Raw genomic sequence first — 24,461 nt, 5'->3', positions numbered from 1 at the left:
ACAATAAAAAACAAATTAAATCAAAGTTTCACAGTATAATTCTTTTTCAAATTTCGTGTTTGAAAGACTGTTAATTTTTTTGAAACAAATTAAATTATCGTTTTGTTGTGAATATTTATTTGTGTAACATCATTTCCATCATCCTCTAAATTGAAGGCTTCAAACTTTTTGACAAGCGTTTCAAAGCCAAAAGTCTTTTACGTTCCACATGTTTACAGTGTGCGGTGTGCGTTTTTCTGTGTACAATAATGCTAAAAACAAAATGTGTTGCACACTCAGCTCAGGATCAAAATTAAACATTGATTCAAATATAAGCATGCGAGTTGTGGAAAAAACACACTTTCTATTGGCACAGTCCACAACAGGTACATTTTTGTTGTGGTTGTCCTGGTGGAACACCAAACCAAGTTCCAACCATCTCTCCCCAAACTATAATATAAAAAAATATCATATGACCAATAGGACAAATCTTTGCTGTCTTATTTGTTAATTTCCTATAAATCTCTTTGTTTTTTGTTTCTTATACAGCTATTGTGCAATGTAAGCTGATTTATTCAGTTTAGAGAATGTGCATTAAAATGTAGCCGCATTTCATAACTTAAATATTGCGACAATTATTACTTTAATACCCACAAGTAATTTTGGTTGAATAATTAACCAAAATTATTCAATTTTGGTTAATTAAAAATTAATTAAAATTAAAAATTTTGCAAAAATTACAAACTTTTTGCATTTTGTAATGTGCAAAAACCAATTGTCGTAGTTAACCATTCGGCCTTGGCCTAAATCTTGGTCTTGGTCTTGCTCTCTGAAGGTGTGGTCTTGGCTCCATCCTTGGTTACAGATATCCTGGGTTGGACAGGATACTGTTAGGTACATCCTTATTGTGACATGACTGCATTTTAAGTGTTATTTTCAAACCAAATTGGAGTCACTATGGTGGATTTGGTGGTTTTTGATTCTAAATAGGTCTGCTTTTCTGCGGTTTTGTGCTAATTCTTACTCTTGCTGTTAGATGGCTTTGATCAGTACTGAGCTGGGCTGTAGATGTTTTTGCTTGCAGTTCAGTTTTGGAAGACTCTCCCACAGGCACTATTTACGATTTGCAGCCAAATGCTAAATTACCCTAGATAGTAAATCTATCCCTGAGACTTTGGAAGATGCTCTTTTTCTACCCAATCCTGACAGCCTGATGTGTCACAAATAAATCTATTTGCTGCAAATTCTCCCAGAGAGGTGTTTTGTGAGGTTCACCTCAGTTTTTATGATGTGTGAATGACAATAACTTTTAGATGTACATCATAGAGTGATTAGTGAAAATGCAATCATTTAATTTAGGTTCAATGATCAAACTAAAACTCTAAAAAGAACCACAAAAACGATACATATATATTTTACATCTTCAAAAGTCAAGTTTGCAACATGTCTTACTCATGCACAAACACAATTGTATAAAATGTTATTTCCATTCAGTTCTAAAGATTTTGAGAGTGTAAAGTCTGCATGATTCGTATTTTCATAATTTATAGGTGTACATCCTAAACAATCAAGACCTTGGTGTTCAGTGTGACATGAATCATTTTTTAAAAACAGTTTTGTTTTCTAGTGGAGAGACCACAAAAACTCAGCTCTTCCTCAACCTTTTTGATCATGGCATTTCTTCCCCTTTGGACTTCACGCTCTTGTCTTCCACATCTTCAATTTTCTTCCCGTCTTCTGCATTTTCCTCCCTAAATCAGATATTTTGGGTTAGAAAATGCCTATATTATAATTACGTCGTACTTTTACTTGGCTCTGATGGTTTTTTTTTTCTATTCTCTGGTGACTGCAGGGAGAGCTCAGAAAATTATGTAATGTAATATAACCAAACCACAGGAAGTCCTTGGCTCTCATGCAGCAGTGCTATTCATATTTTTACTGGATACAGTTGTACTGCACAGTGGAAGAACAAAGCTTGTAAAAATCTCTTTTACCTGCTGTGAATTTCCTTTTCAGAGCTCGTATTGGTATCATCAAATGTGAATGATTCACCAGTTTCTTCAACAAACTGCTCTTTTATCCCAGCTTCCTCCAGCTTTTTCCTGAATGTCTGCTCTGCATGGGTCTTTGCATTATTCTGTCCAAAAAAACTTTAAGTTACACTAGAGAACAGCCCATTATTGCATTTTGTAATAAAGTGTTAGCTTTAAGTAACGTACCCGTTTCACCTGTTCAAACAAATAAGGCCTCTCATGAACTCGGGCCTTCATGTCTCTTAATTCTCTCCTGTAATCTTTCATTCTTTGTAGATCAGTTTCCCTTTAAGTAAGAAAAGATTAGTTTTGACTACCAGCATGTGTGACTGTTGCAGTGTGACATTCAGAAGTTGAAAGCTGTTAAACTTACCTATGGCGCTGTGCATTTCCATTGCACACATCTTTCAGGCTACTGTGGGGGTCCAGCAACTTTGCATGAAGCACTACAGTTTTCTTCATTGCTTGGGATCTCATTTGGTAGCTTTTTAACCACTCTGCACTCTCTTGGTTTTTACTTTCTCTGATTTCCAATGATTTTCTGTATAGTTAATAATAAAGAGATATGATTTCAGATCTTTTTATGTGTTGAGCGATCTAATATGGAGACAAAATGTCTTACAAGGACTGGAACAGTCTGAAATTTGGCTTTTATCATTTCTAGGTCAGGATAAGTAACATTTGGTATGAAAACATGCTTAGTTATCCTAAATAAGTAGTTTAGTTATCCTAACAAAAGTTTTTGTTAGATTTTATTAGTTCTCCTCTTATTCCATTTTCTAAATAACACATTTTCATTGCCAGTATTTTCAGTTTAACTTAAAAACTAAGGTTACATTCTTTCCAAGATAAAAGATGAGTTATTTTATTGATTTTATTATGAACAATTTTTGTAACTATGAACAACTTGATGGGGGTTGTAGTTTGGACAAATATGATATTAGAAATGTGTAAGAATGCTGTCTGTAGTTAACTGCTTAGCAATGCAACTCACCTGATGGCAACACAACGCTGCCGCACAGCATCTGTGATGTATGTGGGAAGAGTGTCTGTAGATATCAGCGTTAGGGCTCCAAGTGACTTACTCCTACCGAGATTATTCATTTTAGAAACCTGTAGAATTAAAGAACCAGATGCAACAGGGTCTGTGATCAGTTGGCTGGAAACTAAAACTAAAAATTGCAATTGCTTCAGAAAACACAAGGCATATAACCAGCGCCATGTTTTTGCTTTTGTTGTTTGTTTGTTATTATTAACAAGTTGTTAATTTTGCATGAGAAAGATGCAAAATTTAAAAGGAAGTTTCCAAGAAACTTTTTCCACTAATCCGAAACATTATCCATTTTAAGTAAAACCTGTATTAGTTTAAGGTTATGTCAGACAATCTTTTTGACCTACTGAAATGTTTAGTAAGTTACCTGTACTCTCTAGCTGCAATTTCAGTGAATTCAAGAAGAAGATGCTTTATAGGCAGAAAAAGTTCAGGGATCACAAAGTTTAATCACTGATGCAATCTATAAAAACATTCTCCACAACATACCAATTAGTCCAAAAATTCTTTTGTGCAGATTTTTATCACTTTGTGCAATTTTGCCTATTTATTGTCAAGTACAGTTAAAATTTAATATCCAAGACTTGACATATTCTTAATCTCAGCCTTACTACACATTATTTGAGAGTACTGTGAACACAAAAATATGTTTTGTAATTTAGTTAGAGAATAACACTGTCACATTCATAAGGGAGAGTTTTGTTAGATAAAAGTGAAAGGCAAAGGAGTAGAATAAAACTGAACTTATTTGAAGTCAGAAGCATTACATCTAAGAAGCTCCAAACTAACTGAAAATAAAAATGGTTCAGGCTTGATAACATGGTGGGTGGATATGTTTCAAACTATCCATCAAGCAGAGAAGGTGTGAGAGACTTAAAAAAAAGTGGTGCAAAACTATAACATGAAACCATCTGGTGTGCTGAAGGTCTAAAAGTCCTCTGCTCATACAGAGGATATTTTTATAGATAAAACCTACAAGATTAAATTGATCATTTACAGTTACTTTAAAGGATGAAATGGATCACTATAATTCCTATGTAATCAAATTTTTTAAAATATTTTAAAATAATTCACTCCACATAAAATAGATCACTCTAAAAAATAAATAAATAAATAAATAAAATAAACATTCCTGATTATTGAAATTTCTCTCAATTAACAGAATTTCTCATTTTCTTAAAAAAGTTCACCTGTGAGGTTTCTGGGGTTTCTTTATGTTTCCTTGCAGGTAGAGCTGATGTCCTCAAGAAGAAGGGTTGACATCTGGTCACATCTTGACTCTGCTTTTTCTCCAGTGCTTGCTTTTGCAAAGCCTTGTGCAGACTTTTAAAATCTGGGACCTCGGGTATGATTTTTGGCTTGAAGCTCGGCTTCTCATCCAAGAAACCCAGCTTTTTTTTCCTGGTATGATCGACGCTACAAAGTTTCAGGCAGCCAGCCTGAGCCGGATTCTGTTGTTTCGAAGCTATTCGTGTCTGGACATTTCTGCAAACTTCCCGCTTATCTGTGCAGAGATATCATAAATAAAATGTAAAACATAATAGATTTTATTAGAAGCAGATAAGAAATAACTATTCCTATAGTTACTAAATTTATACACCACATTTATTATTAATGTTATGTTAGAAATTTTGGATTTACTACAATAAATGTAGTCGACTCAAAATACACTGAGAAAGCATGGAAAATCTTGAGTAACTCCAGGTATTTTTGGCCTCTCATCAAAAGAAACTTTTACTGCAAGATTGGTATGATGAAAAAATTATCTGGTTTTAAATTGGTACTTTTTATTGACCTAGAACACGATGCATCTCATCGCCGTGGTTCTGGTCTGGGTTATGCTTTACTTTGTTTGGTATTGGCAGAATGCCAAGGCCCTTGTCTGACTAATTACTTCCAGGATTTATGTTGAAACTAAACAGGCCAGAGCTACGCTTCATCATTTCCATGGAATTTTTATTTGTGGAAAAATGCGGAAGTGACGGTAAATAGGACAAATCAGGCCAATCAGTGTGACGACACATCTTAAAAAACAAGACCTAAATCGCATCCCGCTTCCTTCTACTTTTCTGGTTAATATTCAGTCACTAAGGGGCAAAGTTAAGGAACTACAGGCCAATGTTATGAATCTGTCTAGTTACAAAAATAAATGTCTTATGACCTAAAGAGAAACTTGGCTCAAAGCTGATGATTTTGATTCTGACCTGGCTAGAACTGGCTTCGCGAACCTGTTCGTTCAGACAGAGATGCAACAATTATGGGAAAAGTTTAGGGCGGAGAGGTCCATCTGTATATAAATCAAAGGTGGTGCAACAAGACTGAAGATATTTCCTTAGATTTTTAACAGTGGTGTATATTCATCCTAAGGTTAATGTCAAACATCCTGCTGAAGTAATACCCAAAGTTGTACACAAGCTAAACTCTTACCTAAGATGACCCAAACTTTATTATGGCACACTTTAATCACTGTAACTGGAAGACTCTTTATGGTTTTTAGCAATATATCATTTGCCCAACAAGAGGAAATAAGGCCCTAGAGCTCTGTTATGAATCTATAAAAAATGCCTGTAAAGTAACTGGAAAACTACTATTGGGAGCATCAAACCACAATACTATTCATTTAGTCCTGGTATGTAGACTGGTCTTGAAAAGAGAGAAAAACACTTTCCAAAACAGTCAAGGTTCGGACTGAGGAAGCTGTGAGCTGCTTCCGGAGTCAGGACTGATGTCATTTCGAATTAATTTGTATTTTTTGAAAATGTCGTGGTCCCTAAAAAAAGAAAGTGAAACTGTATGCAAACAGTAGACCATGGGTCACAATTACTAACAATATTAAACAGCTTTTAGTAAAAAACATAAAATGTATCAAAATGGTACAGAAATAGAGAAACAAAACATAATGAAAGAAGTTGGATCAGAAATAAGGAAAGCAAAATTTACATATAAAACTGCATGGCATGGCAAGAGATCTATGGCACAGGAAAAGGAGAAAGTCCAATTAGGTTTTAGTTCCAACAAAAACTTGGCAGAGGCACTCAATCATTTTTATCTCAGATTTGAGAAACCACTTTCTCCTCTTTCTGTGCCTTCAACTGTCAGTGAGACAGTCAATGTCTTCTTTAATTCAGCTGATATTAAAAATTCCTTCAGCAAAAGCAAACCTAATAAACGTCCCAGCCCAGATTTTATTTCAGGGAGACTTTTAAATATGCTCACAGCAACTTAGTGGTGCGTTTTATTATATTTTTAAACCGTCTCTGGAACTGGGAAAAATTCCCTCTATATGGAAAAGATCTATCATTATTCCCATTGCCAAATGTAAAAGCTCCTAAAGAGCTAAATGATTTTTGCCCCATAGTCCTAACATCATTAGTAATAAAGGCATTCCAAAGAAAAGAACTTCAGCTTCAAGCTAAGAAACACAGATTGGTTCCTGAAATCTCAGATCCGATGCAGTTTGAGTTTGCATAGAGAGGCTGGTGCCGTCACTCTCCTGAATCTACTCTGTAAACATCTGGAAGATTCAAAGATTCATGCAAGTCTTTTGTTAAAGGACTTCTCATCTGCTTTCAATACAATAACACTCTAAATTCTGCAACATAAACTTTTAACTCAATTAAACATTGGTCCTGGTTTAGCAGGATGGATTATGGATTATGCTGAGATATGTACAGACCTCAGCAGTTGAAAGTAAATGGTCATATATTTCTGTCTCTTCTTTTTCTACCAGTTCTGCACAGGGCTGTGTTTTGTCCCTTCTCCTATTTGTTCTCTACACTGTAGAAGCATCTACCAAAACAGACACATTCTGAAATTTGCTGTCTATGCAACAGAATAACGATTACACAGTAATCGTTATTCTGTTGCAGAATATAGAAGGCCTGTTGTTGATGATTTTGGTCAGTGGTGCATTTAAATTATTTTAAAACTGAACATTACAAAAGCAAACGATATGAACGTTGTCCTCCATAAAGCACCTTAGTCCCTATTCCCTGGGGCCTTTAATATGAACACTGATCAAATCTGTAAAAAGGGGCAGGAGAGACTGTACCTTTTAAGGAAGCTAAATATTTTTAGAAGGATTATAAGCCTCTTTTATAAGTCTTTTATTGAATCCGTCTTTGGAAACTTAAATGTCCAGAATAAAAACTGTCTACACAAACTTGTTACTGTGGCAAACAAAATAATTAGGATAGCCCAACCTCTCCTTAATGACATGATTTGTCATACTGCTCATAATACAAGGCTCGTCCTTGCCTGTCCAGACAATCCTTTAGATTTGGAGTTTCAGCTTCTTCCCACTGGACAAAGGTTCAGGCTTCCTAGGATTAAAAGCAACAGATGGAAGAACTCCTTTGTACCTACAGCAATCAGGTCCCTAAATTTGTGAGTTACAATTCCGTTTTATATATTTATGAAATGGTGCTTGTATCCTTTGGCTGTTTTTAACATTGTCTATGTATGTTATGTTGATTTGTATGTTTGAAATATCTGGCTGCAAAACAGCCCTTGGGGGAATAACAATAACAATAAAGGAACTGAAAACCATTCTATATGTTGATACAGGTCACTGACCCAGGCCTGCTAATGGGGAATTTATCGTTAATCTCTTAGAGTTTAAAAGGCAACAAAGCACAAGTAAGCCAAAAACATTTGGTCCAAATGAGCTACTTGCACTATTTCTTCCCCTGATTATCAGTATGTACCAGAAAACAATAGAACCCAGTGAAAAAGAAGACCCACCTTTCTGCTGTCTTGAACCCTTCAGGTTTCTGTGGAATGTTTTCTGAACACGAACACTGTTTTTTGGATCCTCAGAGACTCTGTTTATCACTGCCATGACCTTCTCTCTTCTGTTTTTGTCTCTTTCCTCAAAGCTGAAAGGTTTCTGAATGGAGAGCAGGAACTCCTTTCTCTGCTCATGGCCCTGTTTCCTCTCCTTCTCTCTAAGCTCCATCATCTCCTGGTAGATGGGCTGAATAAGATTGCCTGGCACAGGAACAGCGGCAAATTTCTTCTTGCACTCAGCCGCTTCCTCCTCTTCTTTCTTTTGTAGAGTTGTTTTAGATGAAGGACACCTTTCACACTGCTGCGCACTAACAGAACAGTGCTTTGAGTTTGTTGAAGGTACCAGGGATAGAGAAAACATATCAGGTTTTTGTTTGAGATACTGGAAAGCCTTTTTGTCTGAATTAAGAGCAGATGCAGGGGTGGATCTCCTCTCTACAAATCTGAAAAACAGTAAGCACATTCTAATGAGATTATTATTATTATTATTAATAATTATTATTATTATTTAATAAACAAAATAGACAATTGTGTGCTTCACATGATCTAACCTTTCATCATCATATTTCTGATTTTTGTCTGATGACAATAAAGTGTTCTGATGAATCCTTTTATCAAGCTCCTCTGTCTGTCTGCTCTTTGTTTCCTGCAGCTGCAGCTGAAGGGCCGTTCTCAAAGCCTTGAGGTGAGCCTTGAGCATCAGCTCTGATCGGAGTCTTTCCATAAGCAAAGTGTCACATTCTGACATTTTTATTTTTCTGTTTTAATGCACAAAAACAAACAAAATAATAGACAGAAAAAATATAGTGAGACAAAGCCAAAATAAAAGTTAAATTGGATTACTGACTGAAAAAATAGAAAATAACAAAAATAAATAGGGTTGAAAAAAAACAGAAGGTCAGAAATAATTACCCCATAGCTTTAAGAGTCAGATCTAACCGTTACTCAAGACAACCTTCACATTTTGTTAGTACTACATTGTTGAAGAAAGAATCATTGTGATTTTCATTTTGTCACATTCAAACCCCAATGATTTTTGCTAGGATTTTAAGTGTTGTAGACTAACACAAACTACCAAAATGTTGTGAATGGGAAGGAAAAGATACATGTTGTTCAGCAATATAAAGCATTTGTGCATATATAAATAACTAAGGGGGGCCTGTGCCTGGGTTAGAAGAGTAGGTGACTTGCAATAAGAAAGTTATGAGTTTGACTTCGGCCTCTTCCTGCTGGCATGTGTCAAGCCCTTGAAGTTGCAAACCTATCTTTGTATCAGTGTAGTAATATGTGTGCAGCTCAAGAATAAAAACACATTAAGTTTTAAGTATCATTTCTATTTACCCTCTTAAATAAAGTTCATGCAACTGCCTTCATGAGAGGAAAAAATAGTAAACAATCAATTACTGCTTAATTCACCTTTCAAATTATTAAACAATCAATAAAATATTTTTGGACAACTATTTAATCCAAAGAATAATAATCAAAATAAGGAGCATACTCTTTTCTTAAGTTTTTGTAAATTTAAATAAGATGCACCGATCAGATTGGACCAAATAAACCCGATAGGTGGAGAAAATCCAAATTCCTTCCTACCTTTGTTTGCAATGCTCTGAGTCACTTTTTTCTGTTTTGATTGCTCGAAATTGTTTAATTGTCTAGGTTGTGTGGTCGTTGGAGACATGTGACTAACAAAACAAGAAGATAAGCAGGCAATGTGTAAAATATTACAATATACAGGACTATGAAAAAGTCCAGCACGCGGCGCCATTTCTGTTTATGCTGCCATGGCAACAACACGTCGGCGTTCTCAGCTAAATAAAATAAATTCGGGTCAGAGAAGCTAGGTTTTTCTGTATTTATGCATAAGTGTGTGGAAACTTTTATATATATATATTTTAACGCTCATAGGCGGCTAACAAGCAAAGCTACTAACCTGGAAACAGATGACTTTCAGGAAGTTTTTTCCTCTTACGAAGCGTATTCCAAACTTTACGTAAAGCATATCAGTTGAGTCATAAAATACATTTATTTTTAACACGCTTGAAGCGAGCCAAATGCGTGTTTTGGCTGCAGTTGCGCTGCCTGTGGGCAGAAGCGAAACGTCACTTATTGGAGACGTAAATTACGTCGATTGTGATTCGACGGGAAGCCGGAAGCAGTTCTTTTTGGAGCGCTTGCTTGTCAACACAACATGGCTGGATTACAGAGAGGACACAGCTGTCTTTATTAGGACATATCCAAGGAGAGACTTTCTCTCTGGTTGCTCTATGACGGCGTTCAGACTCCCGAACTGGACTCTTTACTTTTCTTTAAAGTGAAATCAGACTGAAGAGAAAATAATGCACAAGCTCACAAAGGCGCCACTAGCCCTAACCGGACTGGGTCGATGTCTTATAACAGAGAAGCACTTATCAGCTGTAAATATCATCAGGAGAGGAGTGATGTGTTCAGAAAATAGGACAGATTGTTCTAAAACTGAGGTATATGATGTGATTATATCCGGGGGAGGGATGGTTGGATCTGCAATGGCTTGCTCCCTGGGTGAGTCTGACTTGTTATTATACTAATGTAGGCAATTTGCTTTTAAGTGGACTCACTAAAGATCTCCATCCCTCTAAAAAAAATAATAGCATTGGGAAATGTGTCTGCACCACATTATTATCAAACAGACTTAAGCATATGTGAAGGCTGTTATTTTCATGCAGGATGTATAATTAATATGTTACAATTCTCATAGGCATGGATCCCAACTTGGCAGGAAAGAAGATTCTGCTCCTAGAAGCTGGCCACAAGAAAGTAATAGACAGAGTGCCTGACACCTACAGCACCAGAGTCAGTTCCATCAGTCCAGGATCAGCCACACTCCTCAGCGGTACAGTAGACAGTTTAACACTAAGGAGTCAACCAAACCTGATATTTTCTATCTTATTTGTCTTATTCTAAACATGTTGTATGCTGTGGGTGTGTGTCTGACCTTTAAATTGCCCCACATGGTAAGTTAGGGATCAGACGTTCAGTTACTCAGGCTTAGCAGGGATCAGTCTCCTGACAGCCAAGGGGTTTTTCCGAACGCTGCTGTGAAGGTTAAAGTCAGGAAAAGTAAGGATTGAGACTTTAAATCTGTTGGCTATTTGATGCCTTCATTTTCTTCTAAACATAATAAATAAATATAAAAAATGCATTGCTTTTTTCAGATTTTCTATTTCTTTGCACTTAATTATTTGCATTTATCTTAAATAGCAATAGGCTGCTTATAGTCATTTTAATGAGCTGCCATAGAAAATACTGGAGGGAATAGAGTTTTCAGTGACTATAAGAATCTTAGAATAATGCAGTCACTCATCCAGCATACTGCTGATCAGCTGGCTGAAAATGGGTTAATTCACCTTTCCCTCACTTACAATTATAACAAATTCAGGTGTGTGAAATTTCACAGTCATTAATACCAAGAACCTTTGTGTTGTTGAAACTGTAGGAGCACTGCTCCTCAATAAACCTGGAATTGGTTAGCTCTGATTGAAACTTCTGATAAGCAGCTAACTGCAGGTTGTACCTAATCAGATATCATAACAAGCAGCTATCAGCTTGTATGCTCTAAGTTTTGACTAAGTCTACATATCAAAATCAAAACAACAAGACGCTAATGCTATAGTTAACCCAATTGTAAATGCCCATGTATCTGTCCATTCATCCCTCAACACATTCTCTTCCAGTTATTCCAGACAGAGTTTCAGGGAGAATAGGTCCATCAGGAATACCCAGACACCTCTCACCCCAGCAAGACTCTCCAGCTCATTCTGGGGAGTCTCAAGTCATTCCAAAGCAATAAAAGATGTTAACTTCCTTCGGTGCATTTTGGCCTGCCCTCCGGTCTCCTCAATTACAAAATATTCCATATTCTATTCACTGTATAAATGTGAACCATTGTGTTTAGCTTTGACCTCAGTGCCCTCCACTGGCATTTATGCAAAATGTAAAAGGTTAACCAATAACTTGTTTATGGAACCGCTATTCTTCTGGCTTCTTACTATAAACATCATATAGTCATTTTGAATATAATTAAGATGTTCTGCATCTCCACTTCTTTATGATGTAGCAAAAGAAAACTTTATGACTGTTATAAAGTTTTCAACAAGGTTGGAGAGTTTTTGGTATAAAATTTAAGCTTAACCCTGTGACCCTACCATTAAGTTTTTGTTTCTTTTTGATATGAATCATATTTTTAGTTGCAGATATTTTCAAGAGTATTTTCTAATGTAAAAAAAAATAATATTTTGCAGGTATTGGAGCATGGGAGCAAGTCACAAGGATGAGATGCAAACCCTATAAAAGGATGCAGGTACATTTATATGTTTATTATGACAAAACATTGTTTATTTTATTTATGTAAGAAAATGTTAGAGGCAGTTTCCTGGAAAAGTGCTTCTTTTCTTGAAGTCTTTCTCATTTTATTATACTAAAATTACATGTTTCTTTGTATTTCACTGCAATAGACCAGGGATCTGTGGGGCTATTCTGTCCAAAATGACATAGCATTGAGCACTTAGATCTAAAAGTAGTAAAAATGGCCGTTTTAACAGCTTTTCAATGTATTTTAATGGTATAAAGGCATAAACTTTTAAGATAAAGGTGAAAAACTTCTCTTTTGCACAAGTTTAAAATGTTTCTACCTTCTGAAACCTCAACATAGAAATAAAATTATGATTCTTTACCAATATTATATGTTGTAAGTATTTATAAAACATTATATTTTTACATCTTTTACATTAAATTATTTTCAAATAGTCATGTTGGATCATTTGCAGCTCAAGAAAAATTTATTTAGCATGAGTAATGGTAAAAATGGCTCTTTGGATAGTACAGGTTGCTGATCCATGGGACAGATGAACACAATGAAACATAATTGTGAAGTGGAGAGAAAATGACATTGTTTTTCAAATAAAAATAGGTGTGGTGTGCATTTGTTTTTAGCCCTTTGCTCGGATACCCATAAAATCCAATGCAATCAACTGCCTGCTGTGTAATTAATAAATAAAGTTCATCTGTGTAATTTAATCCCAGTATAAATCCAGCTGTCTGTGAAGATCTCAGAGTTTTATAGAGAACATCACGGAACAAACAGCAACATGAAGACCAAGGAAAACATTAGGCATGTCAGGGCCACAGTTCTGGAAATGTTTAAAGGATGGTTAAGTTATAAAATAATATCCCAAGCTTTGAAAATCGCACAAATCTCACTTGTTTTACTCCACCATGTGAAAATGTAAACACTGTGACACAATTGCAAAACCCACAAGGACATCTGTGAGTGGTAGAAAACTAACCATGCACTGAAGTCACCACCTTGTAACATGGTGATAGGAGAATGATACTGTGGGAAAGCTGGTTAGGGTGGGAAGATGAATGGAGGTAATGCTGGACGAAAATAAGATCGGCCCCGTTACATCCCCAAGGCAGTCTTTGGGTCTTGGAGGGGGGCTGTAACAATAGATAAACCAGGGAAAAATGAAGAGATAAAAAACAGGAGGGTAAAGTTAAATGTTTATTCTTTAAGTGGGATCGGAAGAAGTCTCAAAGGTGAAAATGAGAACCTAAACGAAAAGAAAGGGGAGAATAACAACAAAAAGACAGTTTCCCAGCTAGCCTTATACTCTGCTAATCAAGAGGCAGAATGAAACCAGCTGGGCCTGCTTAACCCGCCAGGGCTCAGCAGCAACCTAATTGGGGAGGAACGCCTACATGCAGCCACCACTGCATGTAACAGGCCCTGTAAAAGACATTTTATCAGTAGAGACTCAAATGAAGGTTCACTTCCTAGCTGGACAATGGCCCTAAACATACAGCCAAAGTAACACTATAGCTTTATGTGTTACAGCCATAGTAAAATGTTACTATGGCTGTAACATATGACACATAGTACATGTGTTTAGTATTCACAAAATACTATCTTGGAAAGTTGCAGCCAAATGTAGAAATGCTGAACACAAGAAATGATTATAATGTTAGGTTATAGAGTCATAATGGATTGGTGTACAAAACTACAGTTTTGAGCACAAACTGTGTGAGAGAGATAACCTTTGTTTTCAAATAATGCTATGTTAAATTAATATGCTCCTTGGTGTTTAATTTAGTGCTATTTTATCTTGCCATAAAGTTACAGTTTGTAGTAGATGTTACAGCCTTCATTTATCTTTATCTTATAATATTAGAGAAACAGTGCTTTGCTGAAATAGATGATTGATTGTTGATAGTGTAACCAGAGAAGTAACACTAGTGAAATTATCTGCTTTTCATACTTTAAGGAGCCACTTTGATGGATATAGGATTACTATTGGCATATTTCTGTTTTTGTATAAACAGTATATTCCATAAAACAGTGAAAATACATCTCTTTCAGAAATGTTTTGATATTCACTTTCACTTCAAGATGGGCCATCTGCTGAGATGAACAGTGTAGTGAAAGAACATGTCAATTTTTTAACACAGTTACTCTCCTCCTTGTAAGCTGCTGTGCTATATTTTGACTTTTGAAACAACACATTGTGTGAATATATCCTCTGGTACGTCGTGTACCTTTGCATGTCGTATAAATAATTACGGTGGGGCGCCATGGTCAAATATCACAGAAGTGTTTTTGGTCCCAGTTCAGCCCTGCCTCCACCAAAACACCTGACTCAAAAAGACTGAATTACCATTGTCTTCTTGTTATGTCAGCAAGTTTCCCAAAGATTTGTTCATTAACTGTTCTTTGGATCTGGAATGCATCCAATTGTTTCAAGAATATTCATAAATATGCCATGTGCCATTTCAATACACATATTCATGTATTGAAATGGCACAATCAATGTTTAGTTCTAAATCAAACTGTTAAACACACAAATGTAAAATTTTAGCAGTCACTCTCCGTCCAGTATGACTTAGCTTTTGCGTTTTTACAAGGAAGACTGGACAAAAGTTCATATTTGCAATGTATTGATGCAGGGAAGCTCACACACCTTTCAGGTTTTTATTTCTAAAAGAATAAAAATGCAATGTGTTGTTTTCCTTCCACTTCCTCACTACGCACTACTTTGTGTCGGTTTATAACACGATTACCTCAAAATACATTAAAGTTTATGATTGCAATTTTACAAAATGGAAACAAAAAATAAAGGAATATAAATACTTTTAGAATCTGTTACTGTGTTGGTTTGTCAAATATTTGGAGAAGATTCATCTCCAGTTGGAAATATCTCTGTAATGCAAAATATCTCAAATTCCCTTGTTATGCAGCTTAAAATTTCCCTAATGTGTCCTCCAGTCTCTGTTTTACTGGAATACTATATGTATTTCTGTCATCCATAAGTTGTAGCACTGTACAATTAGTGGAGAGAAAAATCTGTGACATTCAGTTTGCACTCATTCACCCAGATTAATCAGCAGGCAACACAATGTAGCATCATATAATCATGTGTATGATATGTAATTGTTTGCATTAAAATAGCAAAAGGTGGTTTCATGTACCATGCATTTCACTCATTCCTTTGTGCAATTTATGCCCTTTTTCAGGAGCTCTGCTGTGCCTGTGGCACCCTAAATGCCAAAAAACCTGAGTTATATTTAAAGAAGGCCAATGTCGGCACATTCAAAGCGCCAAATGGTTCTCTGACTGTGCAAGTTTTATTTATTAAAACCAATGTTTTCTATGAAGAGTAACTCATTTTGATGTTTCAAATTGTTACCTTCTCTCCACATCTTCTAATTATGAAGATTCATGTGAACAACGACGAGAAGATGAAAGATTAGGAGAGTGGTTGTTTGCTGCAAAGTTAACCCACTTTACGGCTGCGGGCGCAGCCTCAGTGCCTCTTGTCAGATGTGGTTGCTGTGTACCAAACACTTGACCGCAGGGTTTCTCTTTGGGCGCAAGATGTCATCATGCATTGCCTTACAGTTATTATAGTAGCGTACCTCTCCCATTATACCTTCACTCTTCTACCACTGTTTTGGCTTGTTTGCCACTCAAATTTCAGTCATATACATGTCAACCATACAGCTGGAAAATATGCAGAGAAGGTCAGCTCTAAATAGTACGCTTTCCCGCTAGTAAAGTCTTCCTTAAATGTCCACAAGGCACTGAGAATTTTACCCAAGATGCAAGAGTTTTCCCACATTTTGTTCCATAAAGTTCTAAGAGAGAATATACTCTAAAGCTTAGACAAAAAGCAATAACTTATTCAGACCCAAAGCTCCATCATTTCACCAGCATTTAACAAAACCAAAGCAATTTTTGGGCTGGTCTCAGTAAATCTTTCCTCCCAACCACTTATCACAAGTTGCAAACCAACTACCATTAGTGGTTTTACTGTGGGGTATATCCCCCTACTTTATGGCAAGTTGAAAAAAAGTAAAAGCAGTGCAGCAGCATATTACTGCAGAATGATGGGTTTTGTCACCATAGTCACCGTCCAGGAGAGGATTAACCTTGTGCAAACACTTTTCACGCCCTCGTGTTTGACTCTACCAGGGTTGGAGTGACATTAGCTTATAATTATAACTCATTATGCTGCTTTTGGGTTGTGAATAAATATTGACTTACTCTGTAACGTTAACAAACATGTCATTTTTTATTTGTATTTCCCAGTTAGTGTTTGACAAAAACAAATCCACACCAGAAATGTAATTTGGGTTCTTGGTCCCACAGAGCTCCATTAAGATGTAGACAGCTGCCCATCTTTGTGACAACTGCTAACTTAGACCTCCAGCTTTTATGTTTTTAGCCTAACCTAATGAAATGCCACATCTCCCACTCCAGTTATAAATAGAGAAAGAAAGGATGCGTTCAGTTTTTAGACTTGCAGACCAAAGGCATAATGAGTCTCTCATTTAGGTTTGGGATGCCTGTTCTGATGCCTTGATCACATTCGATAAAGAGGACCTGCTGGACGAGATGGCATACATTGTGGAGAATGACATTGTTGTGGCTGCGATCACCAGACAGCTGGATGCAATGCCTGGTGAGTATAGATTAATAAGTATAGAAAACATTAACATTTTTCCCATGTTGGCTTTAAATTCCCATATGTCTGTAAGAATCGACATTATTCACACATACAGACGCAACAACACAAATAAATGAGAAAGCAGATTGATACAGGAAGTAAATATTAAGCACATGAAGAAAATGAGGTGGAAAAAGGCAAAGAAAGCTGAAGCAGTTTTTTCATATGAAGAATACATAATGCAGTCAACCACCGTAGCTGCAGAAGCTATGTTGAAGAGAAAGCCTGTGGAGCTCTATTAAAGTTTTCTATAGAACATTTAGACAAATCAACAAAATATAAAGGAATATATCCAGGGGAGTTATTCAGAATAACTCCCCTGAAGAGGTTTTTACTAGTAGTAAATGTAGTTACAAAATAAAAAGTCATCTATAGGAAGATATCTTTTAATGTCCAAAGAGATTGAAAGGTGGTTCTAATTGATTGTTTATCCTCCCACTTCTTACTTGACCCCTTGTCCTTATTTTATCCCCTCAGTCTTTAATTACTAAGTGTTTTTGTTACATATTGTAGTTTGTTTTTTGTGACTGTACTGTGATTACAATGGGAGTGATGGAAACTGAAGTCATATTCCTTGTTTCTACCAACAGACTGCTTTATTCTGATTCTAATGGCCTAAATAAAGCTGACTATAAATATCTTTCCTTGGGTTAAATATGAACCTGTAGGCAACAAAATATACATTTTCTGGGCTATATCGAAATGAGAATTGATCAACATTAAATAAAAGATGAGATGTCAAGTGTTCAGGGAATATACTGGTGAAATGAGACCTAACCTGAATTCTGCACACATTGTTTGGAGAAGGAATGACAGGGTACATTACCACAAAAACCAACCAACAGAGGTTTGGAAATGGGGACATTATGGTCTGGGGTTGCAATTTACAATAATGTACTCACAGACTTGTTGTAATTGAGGAAAGATGAATGTAGACCTTTTTTGATAAGACTTTGAAGATGAAACACGGGTGGAAGCTGAGCAGAGTCCTAAAACTAATGTCTAAGGTGACTAAGGAGAAAGTAAATCTGATAGAATTACCTGACTTGAACCCAGTTTAAACACTAGGAATAACTAAAGCATAAAAGAAGCCTCAAGAAGATTAAAACTTTCAGGACATTTTTTTTGTTGTTGTTTTTTCGTGGAAGAATGCGCCAAAATGGATGAGACTCTGAAAGCTGACCAACAAAGTCTTTCCTAATAAATACTTATTATGTTTCCTAATATGTATTTAACCAATGGAGACATGTCTAGTACCTTTTTTTCTGCAATAAATGTGAATAAAACATGAAGTTCCACACAGTAGCAAGATTTTCTCTCCAGTTTGCTTAATGAGCGTTGATTTTGGCACCATCTGCATCCCTTCCTGTCCTCAGGTTTTATTTGTCTTCTTTCTCTATGAGTGTTTTTAAAGACAAGCTCCTGGAGCCATCCATGTTTTTCTTTCAAACTCAATAAAAATTTTGGGAGTTGCAGCTTCTCTGCACCCTCTGAGGACACGTGCGTTGGTCCAGTGACCTATTTAAAGTTGCCATGTGCTCCTAAGCTTTGCCATCCGTCCCAACACACACAGTCACTTACAGTGTGTGTCGCTGTTGACATCTGAGCAAAAAAAAAAAAAACTCTCTGCTACGTGCTTGACAGTTTAAATGACATATTTATAAACAGTTTTCAACATTTCACACCAAACGGCGGGCATGTGGTCGCGGCACGTTTTTTGCCTCATGTGCCTTGCATGTGTCCCTGCTCTCATTTTAGCCGTCACAATATTATGCTGAAGATGCAGTTACACGCAGAAAAAAAAAAAAAAGTGTGGTCCCCCTGCCAGCTGTTTTCAATGTAACCATGCATTCCGATCAGAGAAAACCCATATTTGACAACCGTGTTGCAGGAACCAGTAGCTACTCTGCGGATGGGTCCCGCTCCAAGTCAGCACGAGCCAGAATCCTTCCATGTGTGGGATGTCCAGATGCTGATATTTTGGGAAAAGTGGCAGCTTTAGTGTAAAAATCTAAGACGCTGGCAGCATTTCCAAAGTGCAGAGTGGCATGCTTGTAGGTAAACACTATTAGTCAGTGTAATGCGGCAGGCCAAGGCCATTAAGGAGATTGTCAAATGAAAAGCTTGACAGTTACCACGTGCCAGCAAGGAAAACCAGTAGTGTTTTATGGGGTGGTTTATAGATCTTTCCCCATTTTGGCTGCAAGATAGCCATCCTTTCCTTTCCTTTCCTTTCACTTTTTTTTTCTTTTCAGTAGCAAAATACTGATTTAGAAAGACGATGCATTCATAAAGCCAATTTTATCCCTTTTTATTTGTGAGAAACTCACACATTTTGTAGCTGTATTTTTAGTAACAGTTTTCTTTTGGCTCCTTGTGTATATATATCTATATATATAAGTCACATGTTCTGTGTTCTTGTTGTTGTCAGAAAATGTGCAAGTTAAGTACAAGACTAAAGTGGTGAAGTACACATGGCCAATGCCTCATCATGCAGCCGAGTCCATTCCCTGGGTGAAGGTCACTTTGGCTAATGGAGAAACTCTTCAAACAAAGCTGCTGGTATTTCAAACTGAACCATACAAACAATTACTATTCTTACATCCTTTCCTTCTGTGAGTTTTCTACTCTTGTGTTTTGCAGATCGGTGCTGATGGGCCAAATTCAATGGTGAGACAGAAACTGGGAATACCCACAGTCAAGTGGAACTATGACCAGTCTGCTGTGGTTGCAGTGTTACATCTGTCAGAGGTATTATTACTTTTGTAAGATTTGGAGTAATAGGCAAACATAAAGCTTCATAGTAGTATAATACATGGTTTAAAGGGGACTTGTTATGCAAATTCACGTTTTGCATGTTTTCATGCTTCCATTTGGTTCTCTACTGCTTCTAAAAACAGCCCATGTGCCTACAAAAACAGGAAACCGCTTTTTGGCAAGAAGTTAAAGACATTGGTGTCTGGAAAATGACCGTTTCAAAAACCTCCCAATAAGTTACATTTGACGGGCACTGTGCTGTTTCATAGCAACCCCAGTCAAGCACAGTTCATTGATCAGCAACCTGTTCAATGAAGCATAATAAATCTAATAAGCCTTTAAGTAAAAATAAAAATGCTAAAAGTGTGGTGTGCATAAATATGCATATATTTCTCTTTATTATGAACACCATAAATAAAATCCAGTCCCATCCAGAGGTCATCTACTTAGTAAATACAATCTACAACATTTTAAGCTGTTTAGTCCATCTTCTGAAAATTGCAAGAGTTTTTTTCCACAGTTTAGATAGGAGATCCAATCATCTGGAAGGACGCCCAGTCAAAATCCAGAACTAAATTCAATGGAAAATTTGTGGCAAAACTTGAAGTGCTTACAACAAACCTCAACTTTTAACATTGTTTGTGGTTACAACATCGTGAAATGTGTCAAAGTTCAGGCGTTATGAGTATTTTTTAAATGTATCTTTAACATACATTGCAACAAAACTAATACTTTGGTTTATGTGTTTCAGCCCACAGAGAACAATGTTGCATGGCAAAGGTTTCTCCCAACTGGACCTATTGCTATGTTACCGGTGATCTTTCTATTATTTCACAGTCGTAGTTATTTCTTGTAAAGTATCTGCCTGTTGCAGAAGTTTTTGTTGATGCTGCTGTCTGTGTGTAGCTTTCTGACACAGAGAGCTCACTGGTGTGGTCAACCAGCCATCATCTTGCAGAGGAGCTGCTGGAGCTGGACGAGGAGAGCTTCATCGACGCCATAAACTCAGCCTTTGTGAGTCTGGAATAGATTATATGTTATTGATAATAAGGGGAAATTGCTAATTTTTTTACTCCATCCCAGGTGTTAAATATATAAAACGTCTAAAAAATATATTTATAGGTGTGATATTGCAATTTAAATATGACTAAATATAAAAATAAAGAATCCAAAATAAAATTATAACAAGTATTCACATGGAAATGTGTTAATCTATAAATAAATCTATAAATTTGTCCAGAGAAAACTTAGACCTAACAGTCTCACTTCTGTTTTATTTACAGTCAGTATTCAGGTCAGTCAGTAAGATGTTGCAACATTTCGGTCTTTGTGTGGAGGGATTCTCCAAACACCTGCATGTTGACCTCTTTTTGAGTGACTCACACAAACATCTTTGTTGGGGTTTGGGCCAAAACCAAATAGAATAATAATAATAATTTCCCTGCAGGAATGATATACCTTTGTGTGTTTTTTCTGCGTTTGGGAGAACCTCCGTTTTCCCAAGGTGGCTATTTTTACTCGCCCTGCTGATGGATGGGGTCACCACGACTGAGTCACACTTGGTTTTAAGCCTGGTTTGCTAATTAAACCTGTGGTCTTCCAGTGTCGGCCATTACTGCATGGAATGTTTTTCAAACAGAGCTAATTCAACTGCATTGCCTGGCTGGCATCTTCTTTCAATTAGCTGAGCTCCTGAGGCCCTGCCAAACCAGTTAGTTAGTGGGAGCTATTTTGCTGGCCTCAAGGTTTTTTTTACTCCCTGTGTCAACTAGATTCTCTGTCCACTCATGAGAATAATGTCTGTTTTCTGTCTCTGTGTGAATATGTCTGCGACAGTGGAGCAATGAGAATCAGTCAGACCTAATTGAGACAGCCGGCGCTTTGTTCCGGGGCGCCCTGTCAGCCATCATGCCGTCAGCCGGCTCACCACGGCAACTTCCACCGAGTGTGGCGGGGATCGGCCCGAAAAGCAGAGTCATGTTCCCGCTGGGAGTCGGTCACGCATCAGAGTACATCAGGCACAGAGTGGCGCTCATCGGGTAAGATGAGCGCATCTACACATCACAGCTTCACACCTAAAAAAATCTGTTTTTTAAAGGTTGTGCCTGTTTTTAGCTTCTTTCTTGTATGAAAGCATAAAATATTGACTGTCTACAGAACAACATAATGTTCATAATGGTATGTTTGTGTTTTCAGAGATGCAGCACATCGTGTCCATCCGCTGGCAGGTCAGGGAGTCAACTTGGGTTTCGGGGATGTGGCTTGCCTCACACATCTCTTGAGCCAGGCAGCTTTTAATGGGAAGGACCTGGGTCAGTGAAAACTTTAAACAGACAACAAGTGGTTTGCTCTGAGCTCGTTTCCATGGCTGCTGTTCCAACGCAACGTGTAGTACTACTCTTTAAAAAGAAGCAGGTTTTCTGGCTTTTTCATTTTTGTCCTGTTACCACCACAAAGCTAATTAAATTTAGAATTTATTAAATAGACCAACACAAAATGGGGTGTAACTCTGAAGGATAAGAATTTCTGGTTTCCAAAAGTTGGTAGAAATAAAAGCCGAACACAGTCCATTACGGGAAAACAGAAACAGCTAACGTGGAAGGATGTTCTCTGGGCAGAACAGACCAAAATTGAACGTTTTTGACCAACATGTAAAACTAACACTGCTTATCACACCTTCCCTGCAGTGAAACGTGGTGGTTGCAGCAGCATCCTGCTGCGAAGCTTCAGTAAAGATGAATGGGGCTAAATACAAGCTTATCCTCAAAGAAAGCGTGTCTGATACGGCAAAATTCTTGAGACGGGTGGAGGTTCACTGACCCTAAATGTGCTGCGAGAGTTACAGTAGAGTGGTTTATGTCAAACCATATTCATGTTCCAGAGCAGCCTAGTCAAAGTCCACACTTAATTTCAATTGAAATTATTTTTGCAATATTTTGAATCGTGATATACATCTAGTCCAGCTGATTAGAAAAGTTAAGTCTCTAGATTAGGGGTCTGCAACGTTTACAATTCAAAAACCCATTTTCACCCTCAATCCAGTGAAATTAAACTCATTTAGAGCCAGAAATAATGTATCACCTTTTTGAGAAAAGATACATATCTACTAAATGAATGTTGTTGTAATTTATTAAAGAACTACTGTTTTATTCCTTTATTTTAGGAGACAAGACAAGACAAGAAAAAAATCGATCTAAAAATGATGTTTTGTTTTGGAAGCCTCCGGTTTCCAGAACAACCCTGCTCTAGATGTACAAAGCTGACAGAGACATACCTAAAAATATCTGCTGGTGAAATTGCAATAAAAGATGGTTCTATAAAATATTGACTGAAAGTGCGTTATACATTTTAAAACCCATTTATTTGCTTTCCACTTTACAATTATGCTCTACTTTCTGTTAGACTATCGCATAAAATCCCAATAAAACAGTCTGAAAACTGTAGTCATAAGGTCAACGGTCATTAATATATTCAGGGTGTGTGTATGTTTTTGCAAGGAGCTAACAATAACAAAGGTACAAAATGAGCAGTACCCTCACTTTTAAAACCAGCAGACATTGGCAAAAGTCAACAAAGGCAAACAAATAATTATTATATACCAAACCATTGAAATTTTGCACACTTCCACCTAACTGAAAACTATAATATGTGCAAGGTTTATTTTCTGAAGTGTTTTAACTCTAAGATCTTCTGCACACAGGAGCTATACAGCACTTGTTAGAATATGAGACGGAACGTCAACGACACAATTTGCCCATGATGACTGCCATTGACCTCATGAAGCGTCTTTACTCCACCAACGCAGCTCCTGCGGTTCTCCTACGCACCTTTGGTCTGCAGGCCACCAACATGCTCCCGACTCTAAAAGTAAGCTTCCACATCTTCTGAGCTAACCTGAGAACATCAACCTGTCAAGCCAAAAGCTCCGCCCACTATGTGGCCCCACCCTCCGCCCTCTGTTCTGATTACATGGAGCTTTGCTGTAGCCGTGTCTATAATTTTAAGGGCTCTGAACCTACTGCTATAGCATCTAAGTTTAGCCCCAAATTTAGTGTTACCAAAAGTGTGTGGGTGGGGTACACTGTTGGCCCCGGGGCAGCGGACAGTGGTGTTGGCTTGCGTTTTCGCACTCTTTTTTATTAGTGACCGCTCATGTGAAACAGCTTTATTTCCTAAGTGATTCAGACCGACACGACTGTAACTGCTCAGGAAGGCGTTTCACTATGGAGCAGCTAAGTTAAAAGTGACATTTTTTCCATATTAAATGCTGCAAGTTCACAAGTGTACAGTCAGCTTGACTCTATCCTAACACGTATCTCTGAAGTACGTTGTTTGTAAAATTGTGCCTCATCTTCTCTTTCAGGAGCAGATCATGGCATACGCAAGCAAATGATGCACCTGTAGGGACATCATCATCAGTTTTCTCTAAACTAAAGGATTAATGTAAAAATAAAATAAAAGTCTCATTATTTATGTCTTCTTTGTGTGTGTGATGTTAAAGAAAATTAATCAAACTACATGGTCTTCACATTAAATTAGTTATAATGTATATCAGTAATTTAGTTCAAAATACAAAGCTCATATTAATCATTTTATACAGAGCGATACATTTTACAATAAACATCAGTGTTTATTTCTGTACATTTTTGATGACTTCACTTTCCCCGAACATTAGAGTATTGCATAAGAACATACAAAAGGGTTTCTAGTACACAACCTACTGAAGATTATAGCCATACATATATGCAGTATATGCACTCAACAATTTTTTGAGGCTCCCTTTCCACAAGTTACTGCATCAGTGTGAAGTGG

General features: G+C 37.0%; 2 protein-coding genes across 3 annotated transcripts; one reads left to right on the top strand and one right to left on the bottom strand.

Annotated features, from left to right (window-relative positions):
* Nucleotides 1-758: 758 nt before the first annotated feature.
* fam161b (FAM161 centrosomal protein B) lies at nt 759-9,932 on the bottom strand. Of its 2 annotated transcripts, none has more exons than XM_044143385.1 (9): nt 9,785-9,932; nt 8,403-8,609; nt 7,807-8,294; nt 4,254-4,567; nt 3,007-3,125; nt 2,386-2,553; nt 2,199-2,298; nt 1,974-2,116; nt 759-1,730 (listed from the first exon to the last, which is right to left on the bottom strand). In XM_044143385.1, exons 2-9 carry the CDS (start codon nt 8,597-8,599, stop codon nt 1,649-1,651), a joined length of 1,611 nt encoding a protein of 536 aa, XP_043999320.1. In that variant the 5' UTR covers nt 8,600-8,609; nt 9,785-9,932; the 3' UTR covers nt 759-1,648. The 2 variants fall into 2 exon arrangements, with proteins under 2 accessions (XP_043999320.1, XP_043999321.1); XM_044143386.1 differs by lacking the exon at nt 9,785-9,932 and adding an exon at nt 9,445-9,615.
* A 71-nt stretch (nt 9,933-10,003) lies between these two features.
* coq6 (coenzyme Q6 monooxygenase) lies at nt 10,004-24,122 on the top strand. Its single transcript, XM_044143387.1, has 12 exons — nt 10,004-10,392; nt 10,589-10,723; nt 12,132-12,190; nt 16,721-16,847; nt 19,324-19,454; nt 19,536-19,643; nt 20,401-20,463; nt 20,556-20,663; nt 21,486-21,688; nt 21,846-21,961; nt 23,350-23,516; nt 24,013-24,122. Exons 1-12 carry the CDS (start codon nt 10,191-10,193, stop codon nt 24,040-24,042), a joined length of 1,449 nt encoding a protein of 482 aa, XP_043999322.1. The 5' UTR covers nt 10,004-10,190; the 3' UTR covers nt 24,043-24,122.
* Nucleotides 24,123-24,461: the final 339 nt, after the last annotated feature.

This window comes from Gambusia affinis, linkage group LG16, assembly GCF_019740435.1.
Source record: "Gambusia affinis linkage group LG16, SWU_Gaff_1.0, whole genome shotgun sequence".
Lineage (NCBI taxonomy): Eukaryota > Metazoa > Chordata > Actinopteri > Cyprinodontiformes > Poeciliidae > Gambusia > Gambusia affinis.
Note: the sequence above shows the minus strand (reverse complement) of the source record. Positions and strands in the feature narration are given on the sequence as shown.